Raw genomic sequence first — 24608 nt, forward strand, 5'->3', positions numbered from 1 at the left:
CATTAGTTTGGAATCAGGGTTTACCAACTCTATATAGTGCCTGCATATCCACCAACCCGGTTAAAGCGCCGAACATTTACTTTTCATCATCTTAATTTCGTAAACAACAGCAATGTCAAGAGAAGGCAGTGGTTGTATACACGTGACCATATGAGAGCATTCTGAGAGGAAGTGCTGACTTTCCTACCCTCTCGGCTATACCATAGGATCTGAGAATATAGTACTACGTTTTGTTTAAGCTGTCTTTTTCATTTTTTTGAATGCAACCTACGTATTGATTGTAGATATGGAGTCATAAACTTTACTGGCTAGCGTTTTTTTTAGCGAGTTAGTTTTCTACGGGATGGTGTCGCTAACCCCATGACCAACCCTTCTCCTTCATCCGAACTTGGGACCGGCTGTAGCCCCCGGAGGGACTCCAGGCGGAGTTGGAATCATAAACTATTCACCTTATTTCATCAAACTAGTTACAATTTGGTTACGGTTTATCTTAAGGAGATCTCTAAGCAAACTTTCAATGAGCAAATATTTTTCTCCCAAAAAGCCATACATGAACAATATCAACATTAACTTGTATATTTCAAGTGTAGGTCATTGATTTATTTTACATAACAACATATATAACTAACATATTTATACAATAATTATATATATATACGTATCTATACACAAGGAAAATCCGTTCTATGAGCAATAACCGATATTCAGAACAGTCTGTATAAACAATTTTCAAGTTAACAGATGATATTGTACACATTACTGTGAATAATAATAATAATAAGTAAGTGGCTAGTTCCATGGAAATTTCAAAGAATAGAAAGGAAAGGAATGAGCAATTGTAATTTCAGATAAATAGAATTGAAGACAACGAAATGAACTGTCAAAAGTATCCAAAACGACAGTCATACCAATTAGAACTGAGTAAGTGAGAAACACAACAAAATGGCAGTCTTAAACCATTTTTTTTTTCCAAGTGATGGTAAAGCCCTTAAATACTAGGAAATATCTAAAGACTCTTTCAATTCAATCATTAATTTCCAATCTTCTTTTTTTAGATCGGAACGGAAGTATTCCTTCATTACATCGATACTTTCTCGACTTATCTATAATAATAAAAAAAATAGGAGACAAATAGAAATTGATATGAGATATGATACATTTAAACTTATAATAAAGGAATTCTTAAGAAGAAGAAAAAAAAAGGATACATACCTTTGAAACTAATAAATCATTTAGATCAAAATGTCGTCCATATAATTTAGGAGTTTCACCATCAGTTGGATCAATACGTATACAAACTTCCATTCCGGTACGTGCTTCTTCTACAGGTTTATGATTACTTTCAATTGAGAATATACGTCCTAAATGAACACATTCACGACTAGGTACACAAATAGGAGTACCAACACGTACTATACCAGCTTCAACACGAACACCAACAACAATTGGAGCACGTTTATTAAATATCATTTCAGGTAGTATACGTAATTTACAAGGGAAAACAGCCAAATCACGATGTTTACGTTGGTTTCCTGTTTTTAAGTCATCCCTATAACAAATAATAACAACATCAATGATAAGCTTTTAAAAGTAAAAGAATTGGATAAACAGATTAATATAATTTGATAAGTAAACACAACAGCGGTAAACTATCAGTCAATCAATCAGTTACAACGTAGCACCAGGCACATATATACATCGGTCCATGTTGCTATACCTCATTATCAGAACAAGATGAACACCAAATCCATAGGAGTTACTTCAATAGTGGTAATATATTAAAGAAAGATTGTATATTAGTATATAATACAGGAAGAAAAGTATAAAGTAATTTCACTCTCACGGTATAAGGGATGACAAATAGTGTACACAGGTTGAAATCATGAGCCAGTTGAAGCTAGACCACCATTGAAAACCTGGAAGCACTGGACGGCCGTTTCGTCCTGGTATGGGACTCCTCAGCAGTGCGCATCCACGATCCCACACCACAAAACCCATTCTGATAATAATCAACTGCTCACTAGTGACTGACTTCAGGAAAAACTCCTGGAGTTCTAGTGAGAAGCCGTTACCAGTGGAGTTCAACCGGTCTGTTGTGAGATAACAACTCACTGAAGACAATGGTGTACGGTGGCGCAACTTCGTGGATTGGTTGAAGTTAGACATTAACACCGTTGGATGCCGGCCCAGTGATCTAGTGGCTAAGTGCTCGCGCGCGAAGCCAGTAGGTCCTGGGTTCGAGCCCCGCGTGGTGCGGGATCGTGGATGCGCACTGCTGAGGAGTCCCATACCAGGATGAAATGGCCGTCCAGTGCTTCCAGGTTTTCAATGGTGGTCTAGCTTCAACTGGCTCATGATTTCAACCTGTGGAATTTCTAAAACTCTCCACAAAACCCATTCTGAAAATAGTGTACACACCTACACCATCCTCATCGATTTTGAACCATGTCATTCACAGTCTCCAACCATTGGTTACGATAGTCACGCAAACCCCAACCAAGTAGTCTGCATCTCCCAACATGGCTCAAACTGGTAACTTCAAGGACTGATCCTATGTTTTGGTTTGGCCTCCGTTAACTTTCTTCCAACCATCTCCAACACTAGTCAGTATTGCGCGTCGTGGTAATCGATGTTCAGTCATACGTAACACGTGACCTCATCAACCAATTTACCATCATTACCTAATACCCTGCGCATCTAACTCCATTATTACTTATCCGGTGTAAATTATGTTAAACAACCAACCAACCTATTTTAATGACCATTAACCTGGAATGATGGAGTGAAACTTCACTGTATAATCTATATTTATTAACATAGAAAATATATCTAAACACAGTAAATGAAGTATGTTAACACTAAACATATTCAATGAGCAATTGTAAATAAAATGAGTTTGATTCACATTTGATCTATGGTTAATAGTGGTGAATAGAATAGAAAATTGGTTTAAAGATTATTTGTGCACTCATTTAGTTACTTTGATTTAAGTAGTGGGACAGTACTAGTAGCTTATATATACATAAACCAAAGATTGAGCTTAATACTGAGTATACCTGGTTACAAAATTTTGTGTTAGAGATGCTTAAGATTCAATTAAAACAGTATTATGAAAATAGTAATTCTTAAATCTATTTAAAGGGACCAATCATTTTGACGTCAAATAGATCAGACGATGTTATCGACGGATTCACCATTTTGGTGACTTGGTATCTAACTCCAATCGGATCGTACAAATGATTGATATTGAAATAAACATATCGTCAATCCTCGTATAATATGATCGAACTGATCCGCGTTAGTGAATAACGGAATTAAAATAAGTCAAATATGAGAAAAGATTTGGAATACGTATATTTTGTACAATCATTAATCCAGGCAAACAATCAAAAGAACGAAGCGAAACGTAATGATGCGGTGCGGTGGAGAAGTCGTATGAGCCAAATCCATTTAATCAAGTGTTAATCAATATTTATGGTCACACAAAAATCAGCTACAGATGTACACACACACACACGTTCGTATACGCTGACATAAAAACAGTCAGGGTTGATAAGTGAATAATTAACAAGGTCAAAGATGTGACTTAAGAAGAATGGATAAATTGACCTGTCTAGAAGTTAGAATAAGTTATGTGGGTTCAATATAGTAACTGGTACTATATCTATATATTGAGTTAAACTGATTTTCAAATATCACATACTTGAAAAATTGGTTAATTTCATGTCATTTTTTAGTTGAAGTAAGAATCATCTAGCCTGATACGTTTGTCTTTAAAACTAGATGCAGACTACTTGGTTGGGGTCTGTCTGCGTGACTGTCGTAACCAATGGTTAGAGATTCTTGGTGACATGGCTCAGAATTGATCACAATGGCGTAAGTGTGTACACTCTTTGTCTTCGTTTAAACTATGAGATTAAAATCGCTTCATATCTTTCTTTCTACGAACTAATTCTTTCTTCCTCAACTATGCACTTATACACAATCTTTCTTCTATATATTACTTCTATTGAAGTAACTCCTTATATGAATTTGGTGTTCATGTTGTTGTGATAATGAAGTGTGGCAACATAGACCGACGCACATATGTGCCTGGTTCTACGTTGTAGCTGACTGACTGACTGACTTTAAAACTAATAAACAGTAAATACAATCAGTATATAACTGAATGAACTTGAGTATGAAGCTACTTTTTGAAATAGACGAAGATGGTACAAAAGAGATCGGTTATATTCTGATATAAAAATGAAGTTAAGAGTTAAAACTATTATTGATTTTATGATTTTATTCAACTTTCAGTCACTTTGTCGTAGATTTAGATCCTCTTTATCTACTACAGTTAGCAGTTTAGTAGAATAATGTTACAAGTTTTTATATGTAAAATACAAATAGAAGCATGATGTACTCAAGCACAAAAATGATCATTAAGTTAATTTTAATCATTGAAGTCATTACTTACTTACGCCTGTTACTCTCAGTGGAGCATAGGCCGCTGACCAGCATTCTCCAATGCTGATCATGCTATTTTCTAAATGCAATGGAGTGATTGTTTAAACTTAATATCTACTGATTTGTATTACTTAATATGTAGTTGAATATAAACTCTTAATGTTTAAAAATTATTTTAAGATGAGAAATATATGTATGCAAACACATAAACAATGGTACAGGGAGGCACCAAATAGATAAACACCACATAAATCATTCGATTTGTGTAAGTGTTGCAACACTGCTCCGGTGCTCAAACCGAAACAGATGGTTTTCTTAGGGGGTCACACCCGGAGCCTTCGACTTAAAGGTCTGATCCACAAGGCAGTGGAATAACGTCAGATGTAGTCAGTCACATGGTAGCCGGTGACCAACAATAGGTTCATATTCCACTTGTTCCTTCAGGATCCTAAAGCCCATGTGCACCGTTGGTTTGTAACCAGGGTTTTCCAACTCCCCTAGGTGGATTTTCCGTGTCCACCAACCCGGTTAAAGCGCTGGACATTCGCTTTTCGTCCTCTCAATTTCGTAGAAAACCGTAATGCCGCGAGAAAACAGTGAGTATGAATCATATAAAGCTGCGTAAATTACATACAGATTATACGTTTGGTGTGTACCTTAACTTGTATAGTCGACAAAATCCATAGTTAAAACAAGGAATTATACAGTGGTATTTATTGTTAGTCAATGTGGGGTCACAGTGCAATATATTAGTTATTTTGTTTATCTGATGTAAAACAGGATTTTTTTTTCCAGGAATGTCATTTAAAAACTCTAGTCATTTTGAATTTGCTTCATTAAACTTTGTACAGCATATTCTGTAATTTCCTATTGTATATTCATCAGTGGGGTTTTGGCTTTGATTAACACCATTTAAATGAGAACTAGTTGCCCAAACTAAATTAGACGGAGCATGATTCTACACTTGCAACTTGCTAGTTGAAAGTCAAGTATGTTAACATAAGCCTATCATATCACTTTGAATAATGTGAAACTAGGTTATTGTGCTTATCAAGTTACTTCGAAACCTATAGTAATTGTCCAGTATATAAAGTAGATTGACATGATTTCTATCTAATTCACATGATCATTACAAGAAAAAAAAGAGAATATATATGTAGAAGAAGGTAAACTTCTAAATTCCAAAGTACATAAGAATAAAGGATTAAGTAGTAGATAAAGTGATCAGATCTTATTTCGTTAGATTCTGACTGATTAGCTGCTTAAAAACAGAAACATTACAATATGAAAAATAGAGTAATACTATATTATTGACATGACGAACCGACGTCAGTTAGACATCAGTTAGAAACCAAGAAGCAGTGGATGGATGTTTCATCTTGGGATGAGAGTCCTAAACACTGTGCATCCATGACCACACTAGGGATTAGACCCAGGACCTTCGAATTTCACAGATGGCGTTTCCCTCTAGACAGATGAACCATAAGCCAGTGATAAACGTCTAATTTCAATCAATCCACACTATTGCATAACCAACTCCTTTTGTCCTTGGTGAATAATTTTCTCACACTCAGTACGTTTGAATTACAATGATCTGACTTCCTACGAGAATTTCAGAGTTGCCTCCTGAAATGAGTCAACAGCATAGAGATGATAGTATAATAACGTCAGTCGGTCTTTGCACTTTAATTTTGAGATGTTACAAATTGCAAGCAATGGACTAGAGAATCTAACAATCTAACGATAAACTCACAGCAGTGCGCGTCCACGATCCTGCTCGCGGGATTCGAACACAGGGCCTTCGGTCTCGCACGCGAACGCTTAACCCACTGGACCGCTGAGCCGGCATCCCGTGAGCGGGATAGTGGATGCACACTGCTGAGAAGTCCCATAATAGGATGAAACGGCTGTCCAGTGCTTCCAGGTTTTTAATGGTGGTCTAACATCAATCGGTTCATGATCTCAATCAAAAGCTTAATAATATTCACAACCCCTATATACTGATAAACTCACAGATGACTCTGTATAGAATTCCGTTTTTGTTCTAAGTCAAGAAAGTAAATGAACTACTAATATAAACAAGAAAATTTATAAAATAACTTACATATATTTTTCCATTTGAGTTTGAAGACGATAAATAATTTCTGAAGTGAAAATTTTTACATTCAATTGTGTAGCTAATTTTTGTGCATCTTTATCAATACGTACATCGAATGCTAATATTACTGCCCATTTTGGTTCACGTTCACACATAACTGATGCTTTCATAACATCTTTTTTATGCACTGTACCAATATTAATACCTGAATACTGGTGATAAAGTGGAGGATAATAAATAAGTGATAGTTATTTCATATCATCAAATTACAATCTATCATTATTATTATTATCATTACTAATTCACATACCAGATACAGCAATCCGAAGGATTGCTGACATTCAGTGGCAACACCATGTCAGTAATGCAGAGGTTCGGCATCGTGTGTTCGGGCACAGAGATGATAATTCAATTGGTGTCACCATCTTGAAACACCGACTTCGGTGGCTTGGACATGTTCTACGAATGTAGTCCCAGAGAATTCCACGTCGTGCATTATTTGCCGACTCTGGGACTGGTTGGAAGAAGGGGGGAGGTGGTCAGTGCATGACATGGTGTCGTGGCATGAAAGAAAGCTGCAAAGGACTGGCTTGTGTTGGTCCTTCACGACTCCCTGGTTGGGGTCTGAGAGATGGTGCAACACAGTGGCTAGAGACGTTATCAGATATGGCTCAGAATAGAAGCCAGTGGCGATCCTGCTGTAATCTTCTTTTACTTTCTTCATAAAAAGTGGTTGTGTCTCCCTTACCTGAAAGATTTCTTCCGATTGTACCTTTGCGTTCCCTCATTACTACCACGCTACCTTACACCAATCTCTTCGTCATTGTTCTCTTCTTTTTTTTCTCTATTTCTCTTCGAATTCTCATTGTTTTGTGTGGCGCATATATATTGGCGCTCTCTTGTACCAATATTTATGTGTTCAAATAAATAAATAAATAAATAATAAACAATTAGTGTACTTGGCTACCAGCCAGTCAGTGAGTAACAACGTAGAACTTCGTACGTACGTACATCAGTTCGAGTTGCCATACCACATTAGCACAGAGATGTAGTTGTCGATTCAAATCCCATAGTGGTAGAGGTAGTAGGAGTATAAGCACCAGTGGCTAACAGCCACTCTTAAGTATGCGGGCTAGCGATAGTACACCGGTCGCCTAAACCAACGTAGGGTGAAACGGGCTTCAAATCCACAATTTAGTGGCTGGAAATCAAGCTCTTTAATCACTGAGCCACCCATTTGACAGTCTATATTTGTTTACCATTAAAACACTATCGATGTATTGATTCAAACACATGAACATTGGTATAAAGGGGATCCAAAATACTCATGCACCACAAAATAAACATGGGATTAGGAGATAGAGAGAAAGTGAATATAATAAAGACAACAAAAATGAATGGAAACATGTGAATGAGTAAATGAGTAAGTAATAATGGGGGAAGCAGTTCAGTTAGGATCAATACAATCAGAAAGGATCCTTTCAGTTAAAGAAATTCCTCTCATCTTAAGCCACTGAGCTGCATCATCTCTCAGACCCTAACCAGGAGAGCCATGGTGGACAGACAAATGCTAATCCTGTACAGACTGTTTCATACCTCAGCGTCAGATCATAAACTGACAACCTGTTAGTTTTTCCAAATAATCCCAGAGTTGTCGAATAAAGCATGATTTGATAGTCGCTACGATAATATTTATAACATATGTCCTAGCCATCCAAGCCGGTGTTTCTAAGCAGTGATACTGATTGAACTGTCGTCACTGTATCCAAACGTCTAGTTATGTAATCTATAGTCTTTAACTAAGAGAACATTTCATCAAAGTGGAGCATGCAAGTGATATCACTCTATTAAATGACGACGCTCAAAAATAACGACTTTCTGTAGAGGCGGAATGTTGTTTTAAGACTGGTATGATTCAAGAAGTAACCAAAGATCGAAGAAATCCAAGTAGCTGAAAGTGGATACCATTTCAACAAACCTAGTGGGTTTGTAGTTAAATAAATAAAAGGTTGTACCATATCTATTCTGAATCCATATAACACATGGAGTTGCGTTAAATTAGCATTCCTGCATGATATCTGCAATTGTTGAGTAGAATATTTAAATGTTTCACTATGTAATTCTGTTTGTGTGAATCTGTAAAATTTCTACTCAGCACAGAGTGAGTGTAGTTCAAAGCATAATACACACGTGTTGTTCAACCTAAAAAATTTACTTGTGATAAGACATCAGTCAGTCAGTCAGCTACAACGTAGGATGAAGCACATATATTCTGCTACCTTCACTTGGTGGTCGGGCTTGCCCAACCAATCGAGCTATACTGACTGGAACAATAGTTCCTCAAGGTTCTACCATGCCAGACAGGTCGGTTCAAGAGCGGTAAAGCTAAAAGCAGCAAACTCAATGTCCGAAGGCGAAGTCTTACAGCCGACTGTACAGAGGTGTGACAGCAGTAAGGTGTCCCCTTCAAACAACTAGCATAACAGCGACACTGCCTTCCCACAAGGAGGATTGAGGTTAGAAAATGTCGACCCTAGAAATGCACACTTCGCTTTATCCCACAGATATCCGTCTCCAGCGGTAAGGTCTCAACAAGTACGGAGCTAACACAAAAATTACTCACAAAAAGATTGTATGTGATCGACTTCAAGCAGTTGTCCCTTGGGCACTGCGGTCACGCTCTCAGGTCACTAAGACCACCTCTAACCCAATTTCCTTTTCAGGTACCTCTAGAAGAACCCTTCCACGGTGTGGGCAACCGAGAAGTGATAACTGCCCTCATATACTTCTAATAGCACTCAAGATCACTGTGATAAGATATGATTTCTTATCATACTGTTTGGATCGTTAAATATACATATACTACCCAAAAGTTTATATTGAAATAACTTACAAGTAACTTCACTAAAACTAATGTATTTCAGGAACAAACTACTAATTTACTTAATACGCAACAGTATCATTCCGACTATGCCTTAAAACCGGTACTCATTAACTATCACAAAGAGCTAGTGGTGTATGAATAAAGATCGAATACATGTGGTCACATACATATACTATCTACTAATGATTAGTACTTACCGGTATATCAACAGATTTCAAATAAACCAATAAAGATTCTAATGATCCAAGTGTACTGGCAACAACATATACACCTAAGGGACTGACAGAAATAGCTTTTAAGGCATGCTTTAAACCATGACATACTTCCTCCTAGGAAAGAGAAATTATTGGAGAGAGAAAAAACAGCGAAATAATTGAATATTACAAATAAATATCAAGAAATTAGTGCTAAATTTTATTGATGATTTCTCTGTTTTTTTTTGACTATAGATGATATAAAAATGTATTTGTATTATATACAGTCAAAATCTAAACAGTACAAACACGGTATGGTTATACAATTTCAAGAATAATTTATGTAGCATTGCAAGTTAGAGATAACCCTCAAATGCCCTGGTACGGCCGAGAGTGGGGAGAGTTCGCTCTCCCTCTCCAAATGCTCTCACATGGCCGCGCGTATATAGCCTCTGCAAAAGAAGTCCTACTCACTGCCCTCTCGTAGCGGGGGTGTTGTTTACGAAAATGAGAGGACGAAAAGCGAATGTCCGGCGCTTTAACTGGATCCCAAACCAAACCAGTGGTGCACATGGGCTCCAGTATCCTGAAGGAACAAATGGCATATGAACAAATAGTTGGTCACCAGCTTCCATGGGACTGCATCTCCTTACAATGCTCCATTGCCTTTTGGATCAGACCTTCAGGTCGAAGGCTCGGGGAGTGGCACCCTAAGAAAACCACCAGCTTCGGTTTGGGCACCCGGGCGGTATCACAGCCCTCACACATATCGATTGAGATTTGTGTGGCGCATATGTATTTGGTGCCTCCTTGTACCAATATCTATGTGCTAAAATAATAAATAATAATAATAAGTTAGAGATATATTTTACATGGACAATAAGATTATTAGGAAACAGATGATCCGTCAACAATAAGTACTGCAGAACCGAAGTAAAAATGTGCTTCGGTTCAAGTTGTCACAGTGTATCAGTAAAATGTGATAAAACAATCAAGGTGGATAATAATAATAACAATAATAATAGTCCTAGTAAGTCATAGTCACAGTAATAAGACATGTCCAAACCACCTCAATCGAATTACTATCATTATTAACCAGATATTTTTTTAAATTGAGAATTAAATTTCTTACTGAGATGATGGATAATGGAAACAGTACTGCACTTTGAATAAAGTATCCCAGTAACATTTGTTTATTCAACTAATTCACAAAGTGCAGATTAGTGTACTTGGCTTTAAGCCACTCCTGGTATGAAGGCTACTGGTATTGCCCAATTGCTTAAAACAAAAAAGGTGGTGCACAATTCAAACCAAGGACTGAAATTTGAACGTTCTGATCACTGAGCTACCGTTTCACAGTCTTCTAGAATTAAGATGGTAATCAGGTAATTGCTTAGTCATTTGACTTTTTAACTTGATCTACAAGCTGTAATTCCGCTCCAACTGATTTTGTTCCAGAAATCAAATCACACTCTTAGCTCTTGTATACAAAAGATGGTTGTCAATCCTGAAGACACAGTTAGTTTCTTAGACTTCTGCAAGAATTTAAGAAGACAACAGTACTGTTGAATGTACTCATGCCAAATGAGATAGAAACTAATTTCGTACATGTTATGTCCGTCACTGTGATGACTGCTTGTGCTTCGTACTGGAAACTCAAAACCGAGGATGCGTTCATACATAACACTGTAGTACATACATACCAGTATATTATTAAATCATGTAAAATAACTTCCAAATAACATGTGATTCATTGTAGTTATGTTGGCCTACAAGGGTGATGAAGCAGCATTCGGTAACGAACGGTAAGTATAAAGCTTAAAAATGAGAAGAAAATATTTAACTTAATAAGATACGTACTCAATATCAACCAGACCAGTTCAGTGAACATTTTATCAATATAATTCAAATAAGAGCTTCTTGTAAATAAATAAACTGAAGTCCGGGCAGACAGTTTATACAAAACACTGCCTTAATTGAATTTATAGCAATACAGATCAATCAAAACGTAGAACCTGGTTTGTATATAAATCGGTTCAATTTGCTATACCCCATTAGCACAGAAATAAAATTGTTACACCAAAGCCCATAATAGAAGAGTTATGAACAGTATCAACGATGATTGGAAAGATCAAGGATAGAAGATATGATACAAGAAGATAAAATTAGTGAAGTAGAAAAACTATGAAGAATTCAGGTGGAAACAAAGAATGGGTGCACCTGAGTTATTGAAGACGACTTTGGGCCATATCATTCAAAATCTCTAACCACTAGTTACGATAATCATGCGGACACCAACTAGGTAGTCTACACCTATTAAAATGGCTCAGTCCAACTGTCAGTGAATTTATGGACTGATGCAATGTTTTGGTTAGGCCGCCCCTAGTTTTCTTCCACCCCACTCCTACACCAGGAGGCAACATTGCCCGTCAAAGTTAGCGGTGGTTTGGCATACGTTACTCATGTTCCAACTACCTCAGTTGGTGTAGATTTACTACCTCGCCAGTCAATTTACCACTCTGATCTAGTACCCTATTCCTAACCCAGACATTACTTACTCGGTGGTCGCAAAATACACGACTAATTCGCCGAAGGTACCTATGATCAAATCCTGGTAACATAAGAATATCCTCTATTTTTAACGGTCATATTTCACACGCATAAAGTAGGACCGAACGAACTGCTGAGCAACAATGCTACAACAAAATATAAGCTACACATTGTATGGATCATATGGACAATAGCACGCAACTGTCTGAACCAAAGTAGACGGACTTAGTAGGGAAGTTGAACCGGACTAAATAAAGCTGTTTTATTTATATCGCCGAATGAATCAAAAAAGATTCTCCATAAAGCCTACATACACAAAAAACTGGATTTCTAGAGACCACTATACGACATAATAAGATTACCTCACTAAGCTGCGCTTCCCAGTATACAAGGTCGTGATCAAAAGGAGAGGAACAACGGTTATCTGCACTCAACGTCCAATATTGTAAGAAAGGTATCATACCAAGTCGAGAAGAAAGACATGTTACTTTCACAGTGAAACGAATTTGTAGTCTCAAACACAATAAAAGCATACCAATTTTTACTATTTACTAACCTTGTAATACAATTCCTCCGGCAACCCATTTGCCACAAACAGTGGAAGACCTGCTAGTGCTTTCTCTAAATCTTTAGCGATAAGCTTCACACCTTGAGCTCCCATAACTTCTTTTAGGTGACTGTAAGTTCCTTTAACGCGAAGCTCGGACATAGGAGCAGGTTGAAGAACACCACGAATTTGAGTACATATAGGACCCTCCTGGCCAGCCAAGACGATAGTATCTCCTTCATGAAGTCGACCATTAACAACAATTACATCGATCGTAGTCCCTAAACCGTGAATTTCTTTAACCTGTAACAGTAGTAATTACCAAAATTGAAATCAAAATGTAGACAAATTAAGTAGTGAGAAAGTAAATCAAGCAGAAAACTATGTAAATTTTTTTGGCAAAGCTGAATGGAACGAAGGTCTGAGGATTGTCAATCTAAACTGACTAATCACTGAACATAAAAGATAATTAAGATAAGGACGATAATATAAAGTGTACTCGATGAAATAAATTGAAAGCTTGGGTATGAGACACTAAATGTGAGGGCTATTGATACTAACCAGTGGCCCAAACCAAAGTAGCTGGAGCAGCATCCGAACTTGGGACTAAGCCCGAGCTTTCAATACAAGTTGATGACAACTTAATGACCTGCAATGACTTTCATGGCTATACTTTAGAGAAAAATATATCTGAGACGACTATACCAAATAGATGTTGTTAAGATATTTCTTTCACAGCTATAGTAAAAGCAACTGTAACGGCAGTTTGAATTTTTACCCTCTGAACACTAACTTAACTTTTTACTTCTATTCGAACTAGTCATTTTGTCACTATATTACGATAATCATATCAATCACTTCTCAATGTGTTTTACTACCACATCGAAGACAACTGTAAGGTTAACGTAGGCAAATTTAGTTGCAAAAAGTCACATAATTGATATGGTGACACTATTTTTCACATAATGCCTAATGGTTTTATGATGTATGGACGTCCCCACCTTAAAATGTACACAAGGTTGTTGAAAAATTTGAGAAGCCAGTATATGGGACTCGTGAGTGATTTGTTATACCGATTGTTTGTCTCCATCATCGTAAAATATAAACCCTCAGATATTGAATAACTAGCTAAATGGTATCGTGCTCACCGCACAACCTCAAGGTTCTAAATTCGACATACACAATGCCATCTTGAAACTGTTTTCGGAGGTCTTCTTTCAACACAAATATTGGTACAAGAGGGCACCAAATATATATGCGCTCCACCATATTTGTGTGTGTGTGGGCTGTGATACTGCCCGGGTGCCCTGACCGAAGCAGGTGGTTTTCTTACGGGGCCACACCCCGGAGGTTCAGACGACTGACATCCCACATTCAAGCGATTTCCATATTAAACATCACTTAAAGTACTACAAGTGAGTTTTAAAAAAAACAAGGCCAACTAGTTTATGACGGGACGGAAGGTTTAGATTGTACTGGGTAAGAAACTAGATTCGTCAATTACATTGACTGCTGGCAATATAACCGCTTTTTAACGTATTGAATCTAAGTTAGATTTACTGTCTGTAGTCTTAAAACCAAATACTTCTTCAACTACGGGAATAACGTACAGAATTAAAGCAAAAGAAATACTGATGCTAACCTAAGACATTAGGTAGTGACTGTTTTCTTATGAAAGACGAATAAATTGACTAGAACTTTCTATCATGCAGTATGGAAGTAGTCGATCACTTACCGCTTGTATCATACATAGCAGGGTACAAAAAGACGTAACATTGCAACAATCAGACTTCAAAGAATACTTTATTTCCGTGAACAGACACCGATAACAAGAAGCCTTGCGACTAACTAAGAATGTTTCCAGACTAGTGTATTACAGTTCATGAGTATTTAACACAAAACCAGTAATAATAACGATATACATTACCGAAATTAAGAAATATCAGGCATTTTTGGTCGTTTATGCTACAAACAACAGATTACTGCGTTTTAAAAAGGCAAAAAGGTAAACAAATGTTTAGGCCCAGAACATCATAACATAGACATTCTAGTCACTAAATACATCACCAATATCAAAGTACGTCCCTAGATTGTTGTCCTGTTTTCAATCATGAGTAATCCTGAATCAAAAACAATTGCACGAAAGTTATATGGAATAACACTACTCAAAGCTATGATTTTAAAACTGACCTCCATAACTGAAGCACTCAACTCTTCTGTGTATGCCAACCGCTTACTATACTTGTTTTGCAAGCGTAAACATAAACATGAAAGAAGATCACCCATTCCGTCACCGGTATGAGCAGATGTCGGTACCATGCTAATATATTCTTCAGGTTTAGTATTTTTGTAAAACAACTCAACATTTAGTTCCATCATCGCAAAATCTTGAACCACCTAGAAAAGAAACAGTGTGTAATGATTTTATACGCTAAAAATTACAAAATATTATGGTTTGAAATATAGGAAAATGAATTGTTAATCTAGTCAGTCAACTAATCATCATTTAAATAGGAACTCGCACGAATGTGTATCAGTCTCATTTACCACACATTGCCTCACATTACAGAAAAAGAAACAAGGACAGACCCAAAACTTGCACAATCGTGTTCACCCCAGGCATTTCAAAACTACAATAGGAACAATCAAGTTGAATAAAATGCAGAAATGAATTCTTGTTAAATCGATGTGTTGAACACATATGGGATAATATACATAAAATTCTGATTGAGGTTGAAGTGTAGACACACATCCTATGTTGCAGTCGTTTCATAAGACCTAGACTAACAACTTTGTTGACTGACTTTAGCGCTACGTTTGAAACCCTGTGTTCAAACGCAAAACCATCCAATCAGTGGTCCCACCACAATTTAAGAAAACTCTAAAGATGTCTGTAGTAAAATTTCTGAAAGCCAAAAGCAATTAACATATTTACGTTGAACGAATAACAATCATGCATATATCGCATTATATTTGGTATTTGGTAGGTCAATTTTCTGGTACTGATGTTACAATTTCATAAGGTGCAAGTCAGACAGTCAGTCAATAACAACGTAGAACTTCGTACGTACATCAGTTCGAGTTGCCACACCACAATAGCACAGAGATGCAGTGGTCGATTCAAATCCCGTAGTTCTAGATGTAGTAAAATTGTAAGCTGTAATCAGAAAAATTAGGGTTTGAAGATGTTATTCAAGGAGTATAATCTACTGAAATAAATTTCGAAAGAGGAAAAAAAGGGACATAAAGAATTCAGAAGATTAGAATTTGGGAGAACACAAAGAGTGGATGCACCTGCGCCATTGCAAACGATTATGAGCCATGTCATTCAGGGTCTCTAACCATTGGTTGCTATCATCTCGCGGTCCCCAACCAGGTAGTCTACACCTACCAACATGACTCAGTCATAAGGTGTAAATGTTTATTCGAAGTTCCACGATGGTGAAGACATTAATGTACCTAATAACTGTACTCTAAATAGACTAGCCCTACAGTGCTTTTTACATTTCATGGACGGAAACTAAATAGTTCACAATTTTTATTGCGTGACAAACCGCATCTCAATTAGACTGTCAGATACATCAACTTCTGAAAGCAAGTTAAGAGAGAAGTGATACCCGACACCGTCAGTATGCAACATTTATCCCTAGTGTTGTAACGGGACATAACACTCATATGGATACTTGTTATAACTGCAGACAACTAAACAAGGACTGATAAGGCCCGATCCAAGAAAGTACGGCTGTAAAGGAAGATTTTATTATGAACTAAGAATAGGTTTAATACAGACGAACCACTGATTAAAAACGATATCCAAAAAAAACTGAGTTATATATCATTTTGTTAACTGGTCAACAATCAAATCTGAACGTACTGGGCAGTTATTGACGTAAGTTAAACAACTCCGTGGATAAATACAATTTACGACCCCAATGGCTTAAACTGCTCTAAATATTCGCTCCTCAATAACACAGCTCAGAAACTTAAGTTGCCTGGGTAGGAATTAGATCAAACGAATTCAGTATTGCGATGCATATTTGAGTATCAGGAAATATAGTGGAAAGAATGTACACTTAATGTATACTTCAGGTAAGATCACTTATACCAACAACTTCAACAAATGACAGAGGAATAGGTGTTTTTTATCTCTTTAACAGTAATTGGGAATCAAATGGTAAACAATAATAATGCAAATCCAAAAACTAGAAACAGATGAACTTATGTGGCTTTAAACTACACTTTTGTGTGAAGATTAGTATATATCTATCTAGACCAAAGTATATATGACAGAGTTAGAGTGCGCAACCTACTAGTTAAGTAACTTAACTAACCAAACACTACAATATGTAATAGTTTATAGAGAACAGTAAAGTGTCAGCTATGTTACGTATAATTCTGATGTCATATGAATAACTACTATGAGGCACACATTGTACTTTGTAGGAATTCTGGGTTGGGCCTTTTAAGAAACCGTCAAACAAAAAATGTAAACTACGTGCGTCTCCAAGAGTATAGCCTGCTTTAGGAGAAATAGAAACAATATGAGTGTACTTTATGCTCGCATTGTGAGACAAGTACATAATTAGATCCATTGAAAAGACGATAATTTGAATATGAAAACTAATTAAGCCCTCAAACGCACCAAACTAAAAGGGATAACTAATAATAGACATCCAAAACATGTGAAAGTCACAGAGCATATTTCGAGACAGTGTTGCATGCGGATGGGGAGGTAAGAGATCCTGATAGTATTATGAGTATTTCAAATATAAAAAAAACTTCTCGACATTGAGACCACAATCGGTAGACGATCTGGAGGGATTCTAATTTATCTCTCAAAATTTTGACAATTTATTGAATTTAAATAGGGTTAGAAACTAGCGTCTTCTTCAAGAACTGACATAACTTACGACATACGGACGTTTTATAGTGCTATGTATCATAGCTGACGTCAGTTAGTAATGAGAAACCCAACTTCACATCCTTATCCTAAATCTTATTTCTAGTATTTTCAGTCATTCATCCCAAATTGCGTTTTGTCTCCCAAAAGGACCAGGAATTCTTTACGCCCCATTAACAAGTTAGTTAAGCCCAGCCTTATGGAAAATTTATAGAACACACAGAATTCTAATTAACATTATCGATAGTAAAATATGAGTACGGATATGTAGCGTCCATGTGCATGTCACTAGAACATTAAAAATGTCATACAATTACATGACTATGTGCACAAACCAACTTAGTGACTATTTATTATTTATTTGAAAAGATAAACTTTGGTGCAAGGGGGCACCAGATATATATATGCGTCACACTTACTGACTATTGATAGTTGCAGGTCAAAATACAAGCTGGTTAGAAACAAAATTTCTGGGTACACCATACGACTTAAACTTTAGTAGTGGTTGCGGTTTAGTCAAATTAAGCTTACCTTCTTTAAATGGTCTGCCAAGTCGTTTTGAGTGATAGAATTTTGTGATTTTACTACTTCTTCGATACAAGTTTCCGGATCAGGTTTCCATCCATACAACCGATCGACTTTATTGAGAGCTACTATGAAGGGAGTTTTGCGTGATCGCAAAATTTTGATTGACTCCTTTGTCTGTTCTTCTAGCCCATGCATTAAGTCAACCACCAAGATAGCTATATCACAGAGAGATGACCCACGAACACGGAGATTGCTAAAATTAAGTGATAATGGTTACTCACGAGTATTTACCTGAAAGACTCGTGACCAGGAGTATCAATAATAAGCAAACCAGGTATACGTAATTCCGAAGGATTCAAGTATGGGCACATACGTGTAGCTGTTATTATGTTTTCAAGTGGTACATTAGTTGCACCAATCTGTTGAGTAATTCCACCAGCCTCCCTATCCTGGACGTGTGTATTCCTGAGTTTGTCCAAGATTTTAGTCTTTCCTGTATCGACATGACCCAAAACGCAAATAACTCCTGCCCGCAAATTGAGCTCACTACGCTCAGCTTCGTACGCTTCATGACGTTCCTAAATTCACAGATAAAATGAAATGTAACAAATACCTTTATGCGAAGCTTAGCCAACTCTATCAACCTAGCTTTTTCTTCTTCAGGTAGGTCATCGTCGTTAGCGACGGACGTCTCCACATGGTCAGAATGACTGGGTTGCTGATCAATGATTAGATAATCTTCTGTTTCTTCAGAACTTTCTTCACTTGGAGATTTTAAATGAGTATCAGCCAACATCTCCCAGCAACTAAGCTCCTCGGTCGAATTCTCTAGGTTCTCAGTTTTAATTTCTTCTTGTGTATCCACAGTTTCGTCTTCCTTTTTCATTTGCACAGTTTTCTTTTTAAGCTTACCATACTGTGGTCTTTTCTTAAGTTCAGATTTATCATCTGGGATCTCGATACCGCGTGCTTGCAATAGCTCCATAACTTTGCGTCGGTCCTCCTTTTGCTTATCGGTCAGCAACTTCCCCTCCTCCTTAAGACGTTGTTTGCGTTCCTTTTCTTTCAGCTTTTTCTTCAGTTTGAGCTCTTTTTCTCTCGCAAGAATAGCTTCTTCTCTTAAACGCTCGTTCTCGAGGCGTTGCAACTCTTCTTCTTGCTCTCGCCTAAGTCTTTCCTCTTCCTCTCGCCGCCTGGCTAAGTCTTCTTTTATCTTCGCGACATGTTTTGATATCTTTTTCTCCTTAATATCATCTTTAGTCTGTTTTACGTCTTTCCCAGTTTTCTTCTTATCTTTCTTTTTCCCTTGACTAGATACTGCATCTTTGTTGACATCCTCCGTAACATTGTCCACAGCAACTTCATCAACTTTTCCAGACATTGTCACATGCACATAAACAAAAAGAATTTGGACAGACAAACTTAACTGATATTCTCAAAAGCCACGGTACGACACATTTGAACTAGTCAACACATTACTAGGTCGCCTGATCAATAGCCAATTTACACACACCATTAATTAGGAACTGGGTTTTTAAAAAATCTTCCCAGCATTAAAATCGATTCAAAACCTCCTAGAAAGTCAATCACTCACCCTGTCAATGATTTTTGTCTGTGGCTTCGCTTCATCAGCATATAGAGAATTCTGATAAGTTATTGAGCTTTAACTAAACCATCTGTCATCCTCAACATTTTTTATACTACATGACAAATCATTTAACACGAAACGGTTTATCAAGTCTGTTCAGGGTCAGAGGTAACTAACACGGAGTTTGATACTTACCTCAACTGCGGAGAATGCTCGCGTTTTCGTCCAAATTGATTATCTTCGCATTTTCATGAAGTTGATCTACCGAAGGTCTCATGAGAGACGCCCAAATCGGTACAGTCCGTGGATGCAAACTCACCAGTCTGTTGAGCATGCGTAATTGCTTGACTGTGGTCGCTTCCGGCAGGTTTAAGTCGGTCGGAGCGCTTTCGAATATACAAGTGGTCCTGTAGTTTGGATATGGTGTGTAAAACTGCTGGTTATATACTGTGGTTATCTGATTCTCTTGGTCTAAATACAGGATGTATTCGTAACGGGCTTCTCTAGGGGGCAAAAGAGCGTCTGGGACCATGGTGAATGTAAAGGAGATGAGTGAGAATAACAGAGATCTGAAACTCATATTATGCCGCTTGAAGATTTTTCCAACATATTAAGAATAAAACACATAAATGTGATAAACGTTTGAGAACACGGAAATAATATTGCTATATGTAAACGTATGTCGAGCAGCATGTCAGTCTTGGCTAGCTAGTTGTTGTAAGTGATGTGCTACAGTCTTATTCAAGTTAGATTATTTATTATTCCCACCCACCAGGGTAGCCGGATCACCTGATTGTCATGATGGGACAAACCAGATTGAGAGTTCACTGTGACGTCTGACTCTGGTGGTAGCTAAGCCACCCCACTCTTCTCTAACGTGACTGACCGACTATCTGAATAGATTACCTACATAAGCGATCATAGACAATAATGATACATTATCAAATAACAATGTGTTGCACGAGGTATTCCAGTTTACAGGCAAGATCAAATAGTTACAAATGCTATGGGGGTTATCGTTTTAAGATATTCAGTGTGGTTGACATGTGATAAGAAACACTGTTCATAGAAACAGAGGAACAAACTTCCTCATATTTGAATATGAATGTTGGTTGACTCGAATGTTCAGTATATGAGTCCGCGCGCCTAATAAAATCCGCGTTGCGACGAGCGACTGCTGGCGGAAAATGACTAGACTACTCACACTGAAATGTGCAAATACCAAGTTTATCTTAATATCAAGATGCGAGAGCGGATATATATACTGGTTTCCACTGGCTCATAACAAAGATATCTTACATCAAAATTGGATTTCCCTTTCCTCATCATGTGTTAAACTAGTGGGAAGTTCTAACCAAACAGGTACTACAAACTTCACCAAATAAGTTTCACAGTAATGTTGAAAACACTTCGACTGGTCTACTTAACTTGTCACTGAAGATGGATCTGCGTAACTATTTAATTAAAAGGACCTACGTTTGCTTGCGTTATCTATTGAGGTATATCTAAAGTAAGTGGAAAATTGCCCACCCGATATAACAACGAAAACTACAATAGTTGGCCTCAATGGAGAACTAAGGCAATGAAGTTCGTTCCATCAGACCGAATCACTCTTTTCTGGATAAAGTACAAAACCTTCTTGAGTTTCTCGTAATAAGTTACATTAAAACACAAACTATGCGCCTAAACTAATCGGTTCTAGTTTAAGAGCGAAAAACAATTACGCCAAAATTACAAAACAACCCAAACAGCGCAGCCTATATTTTGTATTAAAGTGTTGCAGTATCACAAAATATCGTATTGAGTGTTTGATTCCTGGTAATCAATACGAATATTTCAGATGGTATGGGTCATGTATCTGCCGATATAGACAGTAAAAAAGAAACAATCATCGACCGACCCAAGCAGTAACTCTGAGTTTAGCCAAACATAACCTTATTGCCAATGACCTCGTGACTTATAACAACAAAATGAGACAAAAATGTGAAACTTATCCAAATTCAAATAAAAAAGACAAAGCGAAGACTTGGGGACATGAAAAATGCTTGGAAGAGTCTTGAGTAAAATTTAATGCAGAAAATAAAACTAAGTAGTAAAGAAATGGCAACAATGTCTAATAAAACACTTTGAAGAGTTTTTCAGTGTATTCTTTTTACTACATCTGCACTTGACAACTCACTGAATTCACATCTTAGTTTATGCAAAACACATTGAGTTCATGTTAAGTTTTTTTGTTAGAAGTTAATAAATGTGAAACAAGAATAGTGCTATCTGATGACATAAAAAGTGAAGTATAGAATGAATATATGTAATGAAACAACACTATGTAGATGGACATGACCTGGTGGAATTGTATCACTTGTGAACAGCATAGCCAAACTATTGCAACAAGGGAATAAAAGAACCGAAGGGATAACGTCACTAAAATGACTTATGTGAAGTAGTCAAAATGTCCAGGACAGTAAGTACCCAATACTGTACGATTGTTATGATAATGATCCTACTCAAATCTTCGGGGCACATTCCAGCGCGTTAGTGTAAACAGAAATGTTCTGAGGAATTAATTGCTATGAGTCGTTGTTGCATATAATTATAGTAGTACGTGCATAGTAACATTTGATTGGTGTGGATGTGGGGCAAACTAGTGATTTTGGATATTACACATATATTCACAAGCAATACTCCAACTCCACCAGCTGTACGGACTAATACTGTAAAATGTAACTGCGCGTATTGTGTTCTGTGAACAGACAAGTGAATTCGGTGGTTTTCATATGCATAAATCCCATCTGTCTCAGGGTATTCATCTTATTCAAACACCCTACAGGTGCAAGCACCTCCCCTTATAATAAATTCTCTTAAAAACTTCACGCAGACAAAAAGTGCCCACCAGAATTATCTAATTCCTTCTTGGGAAGTGTCATTATTTGACAGTAACCTATTTCAATACATCGCATTAGGTGTTGAAATTGCGGTATGTTGAATCAATATTAAACCAAAAAGAATTAAACGATTTCTCAGCATGCTATCGCTCTTTCTGTTCCGTATAAATATCAAAAACAAGGTTTACCGTTAGTGTATATCGCAATTCATCTTTAAATAGATCGACTCGAAAAAAGTCAATATGTGATTGTGTGCTAGCATTTTGCTGGTCCCCTGTGAACAGATATTACCACTTTCAAACAACATTATTTGGCTTGCCTAATTTCACTTTCATTACATTAAATATGAACCTTACAATCCGTTTGTCAACGTTGGTAACAACATAATGAAGTTATTGCTAATCACCTGATGCATATTATCCGGAGTCCAGTGTTCTAAGATGTATGCAAAAGAATATTAACATGGTGTAAAATCCTCATATAACTTCATTCATGACCGCTTTGTAATCCGAATTACCCTTAGATACTTGCTATTGCACCATCTTAAAGTTGGGAATATTCTAAGATCTTGAGCTTCTGTTAATTACCGCCTTGTGTTACTGTTACAAACTTGATCTTGTAAGCTAATTTACCTGAAGCTAGTTTAAAAGTAGATAGTATGAAGGTGATCTGAAATTACTAGCAGTAGTTCAACGAGATATAACTTCATCCATAGTAAACTAATTGTGTTTAGAGATTCCTAGAGCACCGACCTCGAATTAGAACATACATATAAGTGTCTTACAAAGAATTAGTGCCGAAGAGTTGCTGATTCTTCAGAGAGCAATACAATTGGCTTAAAATTGACAGATCAAGACATATGTATCTATTCATAACACTGTCCTGCCATATATAAATTACTAGAACTATTTTGAGATAATGGATGACTCCCAGCCCATACGGCCTACTACATTTTGATGGTTTTGCCCGTCTTGTTTGCTTGACCGTAACCGTTAAAACAATTTGAACAGTTAAATAAATGAAGCCGATACACCATCTCACAAGTTATTTGATAACTGTCACTGTCCAAATAAAAGGATGAATCTGGAAAATATTAAAGAGAATAGCGTAAGTTCTTTTAGAAGCCTGTCATCCGAAGTGAGTGGCATCTCTGTTACCATCATCGCTCACTCGCAAAATGCCAGCCATTTCGTACGACGTAATATCATGATATGTGAATAAACAAAATAATGGCCATTAAAACGTTTGTTCATAGTACTTACGGCTCCCAAGAACTAAACCAAACCCAGTAACAAAGCTGAAATACGAAGAAGCAAACGATGACAATATTCTATCAGATATTTTCACTGCTGTAGCCATCATTCATCGGATCATGATGAAAACAAACTTTCGACAAAGTGGACGAACTTTCTATGACAATCACAGCTAACAGCTCATCTAATATTCCACGATTTCGCTAAAGCCTTTGACGTAAGACTACATGTACTTCTCATGGAAAAGGTGTTAAACATGGATTTTAACGACCAACGTTTATCTTGGCTCCAAAACTACCAAGAAAACAGAATGTCTCGCATCGAGGTGAACAGAAACTCTACCTGTGGATTTTCTAGAGTTACTGCCGGTCCCAAGCTCACACAAAGAGTGAGGGATGGACATATGGTACGCATCCCCATCCAGCAGAATAAATCTTACTAAAAAACGCCAACCAGAATAAATAAATAAAACCATTAAAACCCTGTCTTCTGAAGTGAAACAAAAGTTATGACGCCTCAGGATGAAAGCCGAAATTGTTTGAAAGTCACGAGGCTGACGCCCCTTCGAACTACTACAGCAACAATTTCTGTGGATACATGAAACAGCCGGACAACATGAGAGACCGATAAGACCAGTGAAATAGCAACGGAAATGAGAAGATACAAATTGACAGTACTCAAAATCAGCGAAACCCATTGGACCCAAGCTGGACAGCAAAGGCTAGATACGGGATA

The 24608-nt window shown here is 37.1% G+C and overlaps 1 protein-coding gene across 1 annotated transcript; it reads right to left on the minus strand.

Annotated features, from left to right (window-relative positions):
* Positions 1-995: 995 nt before the first annotated feature.
* EIF5B (Translation Initiation Factor 5B) lies at positions 996-19614 on the minus strand (the record flags this gene model as incomplete). Its single annotated transcript, XM_012945605.3, has 9 exons — positions 18764-19614; positions 18442-18728; positions 18154-18403; positions 14913-15119; positions 12732-13025; positions 9629-9760; positions 6554-6759; positions 1213-1549; positions 996-1103 (listed from the first exon to the last, which is right to left on the minus strand). The coding sequence occupies exons 1-9, from the start codon at positions 19529-19531 to the stop codon at positions 996-998; spliced, it is 2589 nt and encodes an 862-aa protein (XP_012801059.1). The 5' UTR covers positions 19532-19614.
* Between the last annotated feature and the right edge of the window lie 4994 nt (positions 19615-24608).

Source organism: Schistosoma haematobium, chromosome 2 (assembly GCF_000699445.3).
Source record: "Schistosoma haematobium chromosome 2, whole genome shotgun sequence".
Taxonomy (NCBI): domain Eukaryota; kingdom Metazoa; phylum Platyhelminthes; class Trematoda; order Strigeidida; family Schistosomatidae; genus Schistosoma; species Schistosoma haematobium.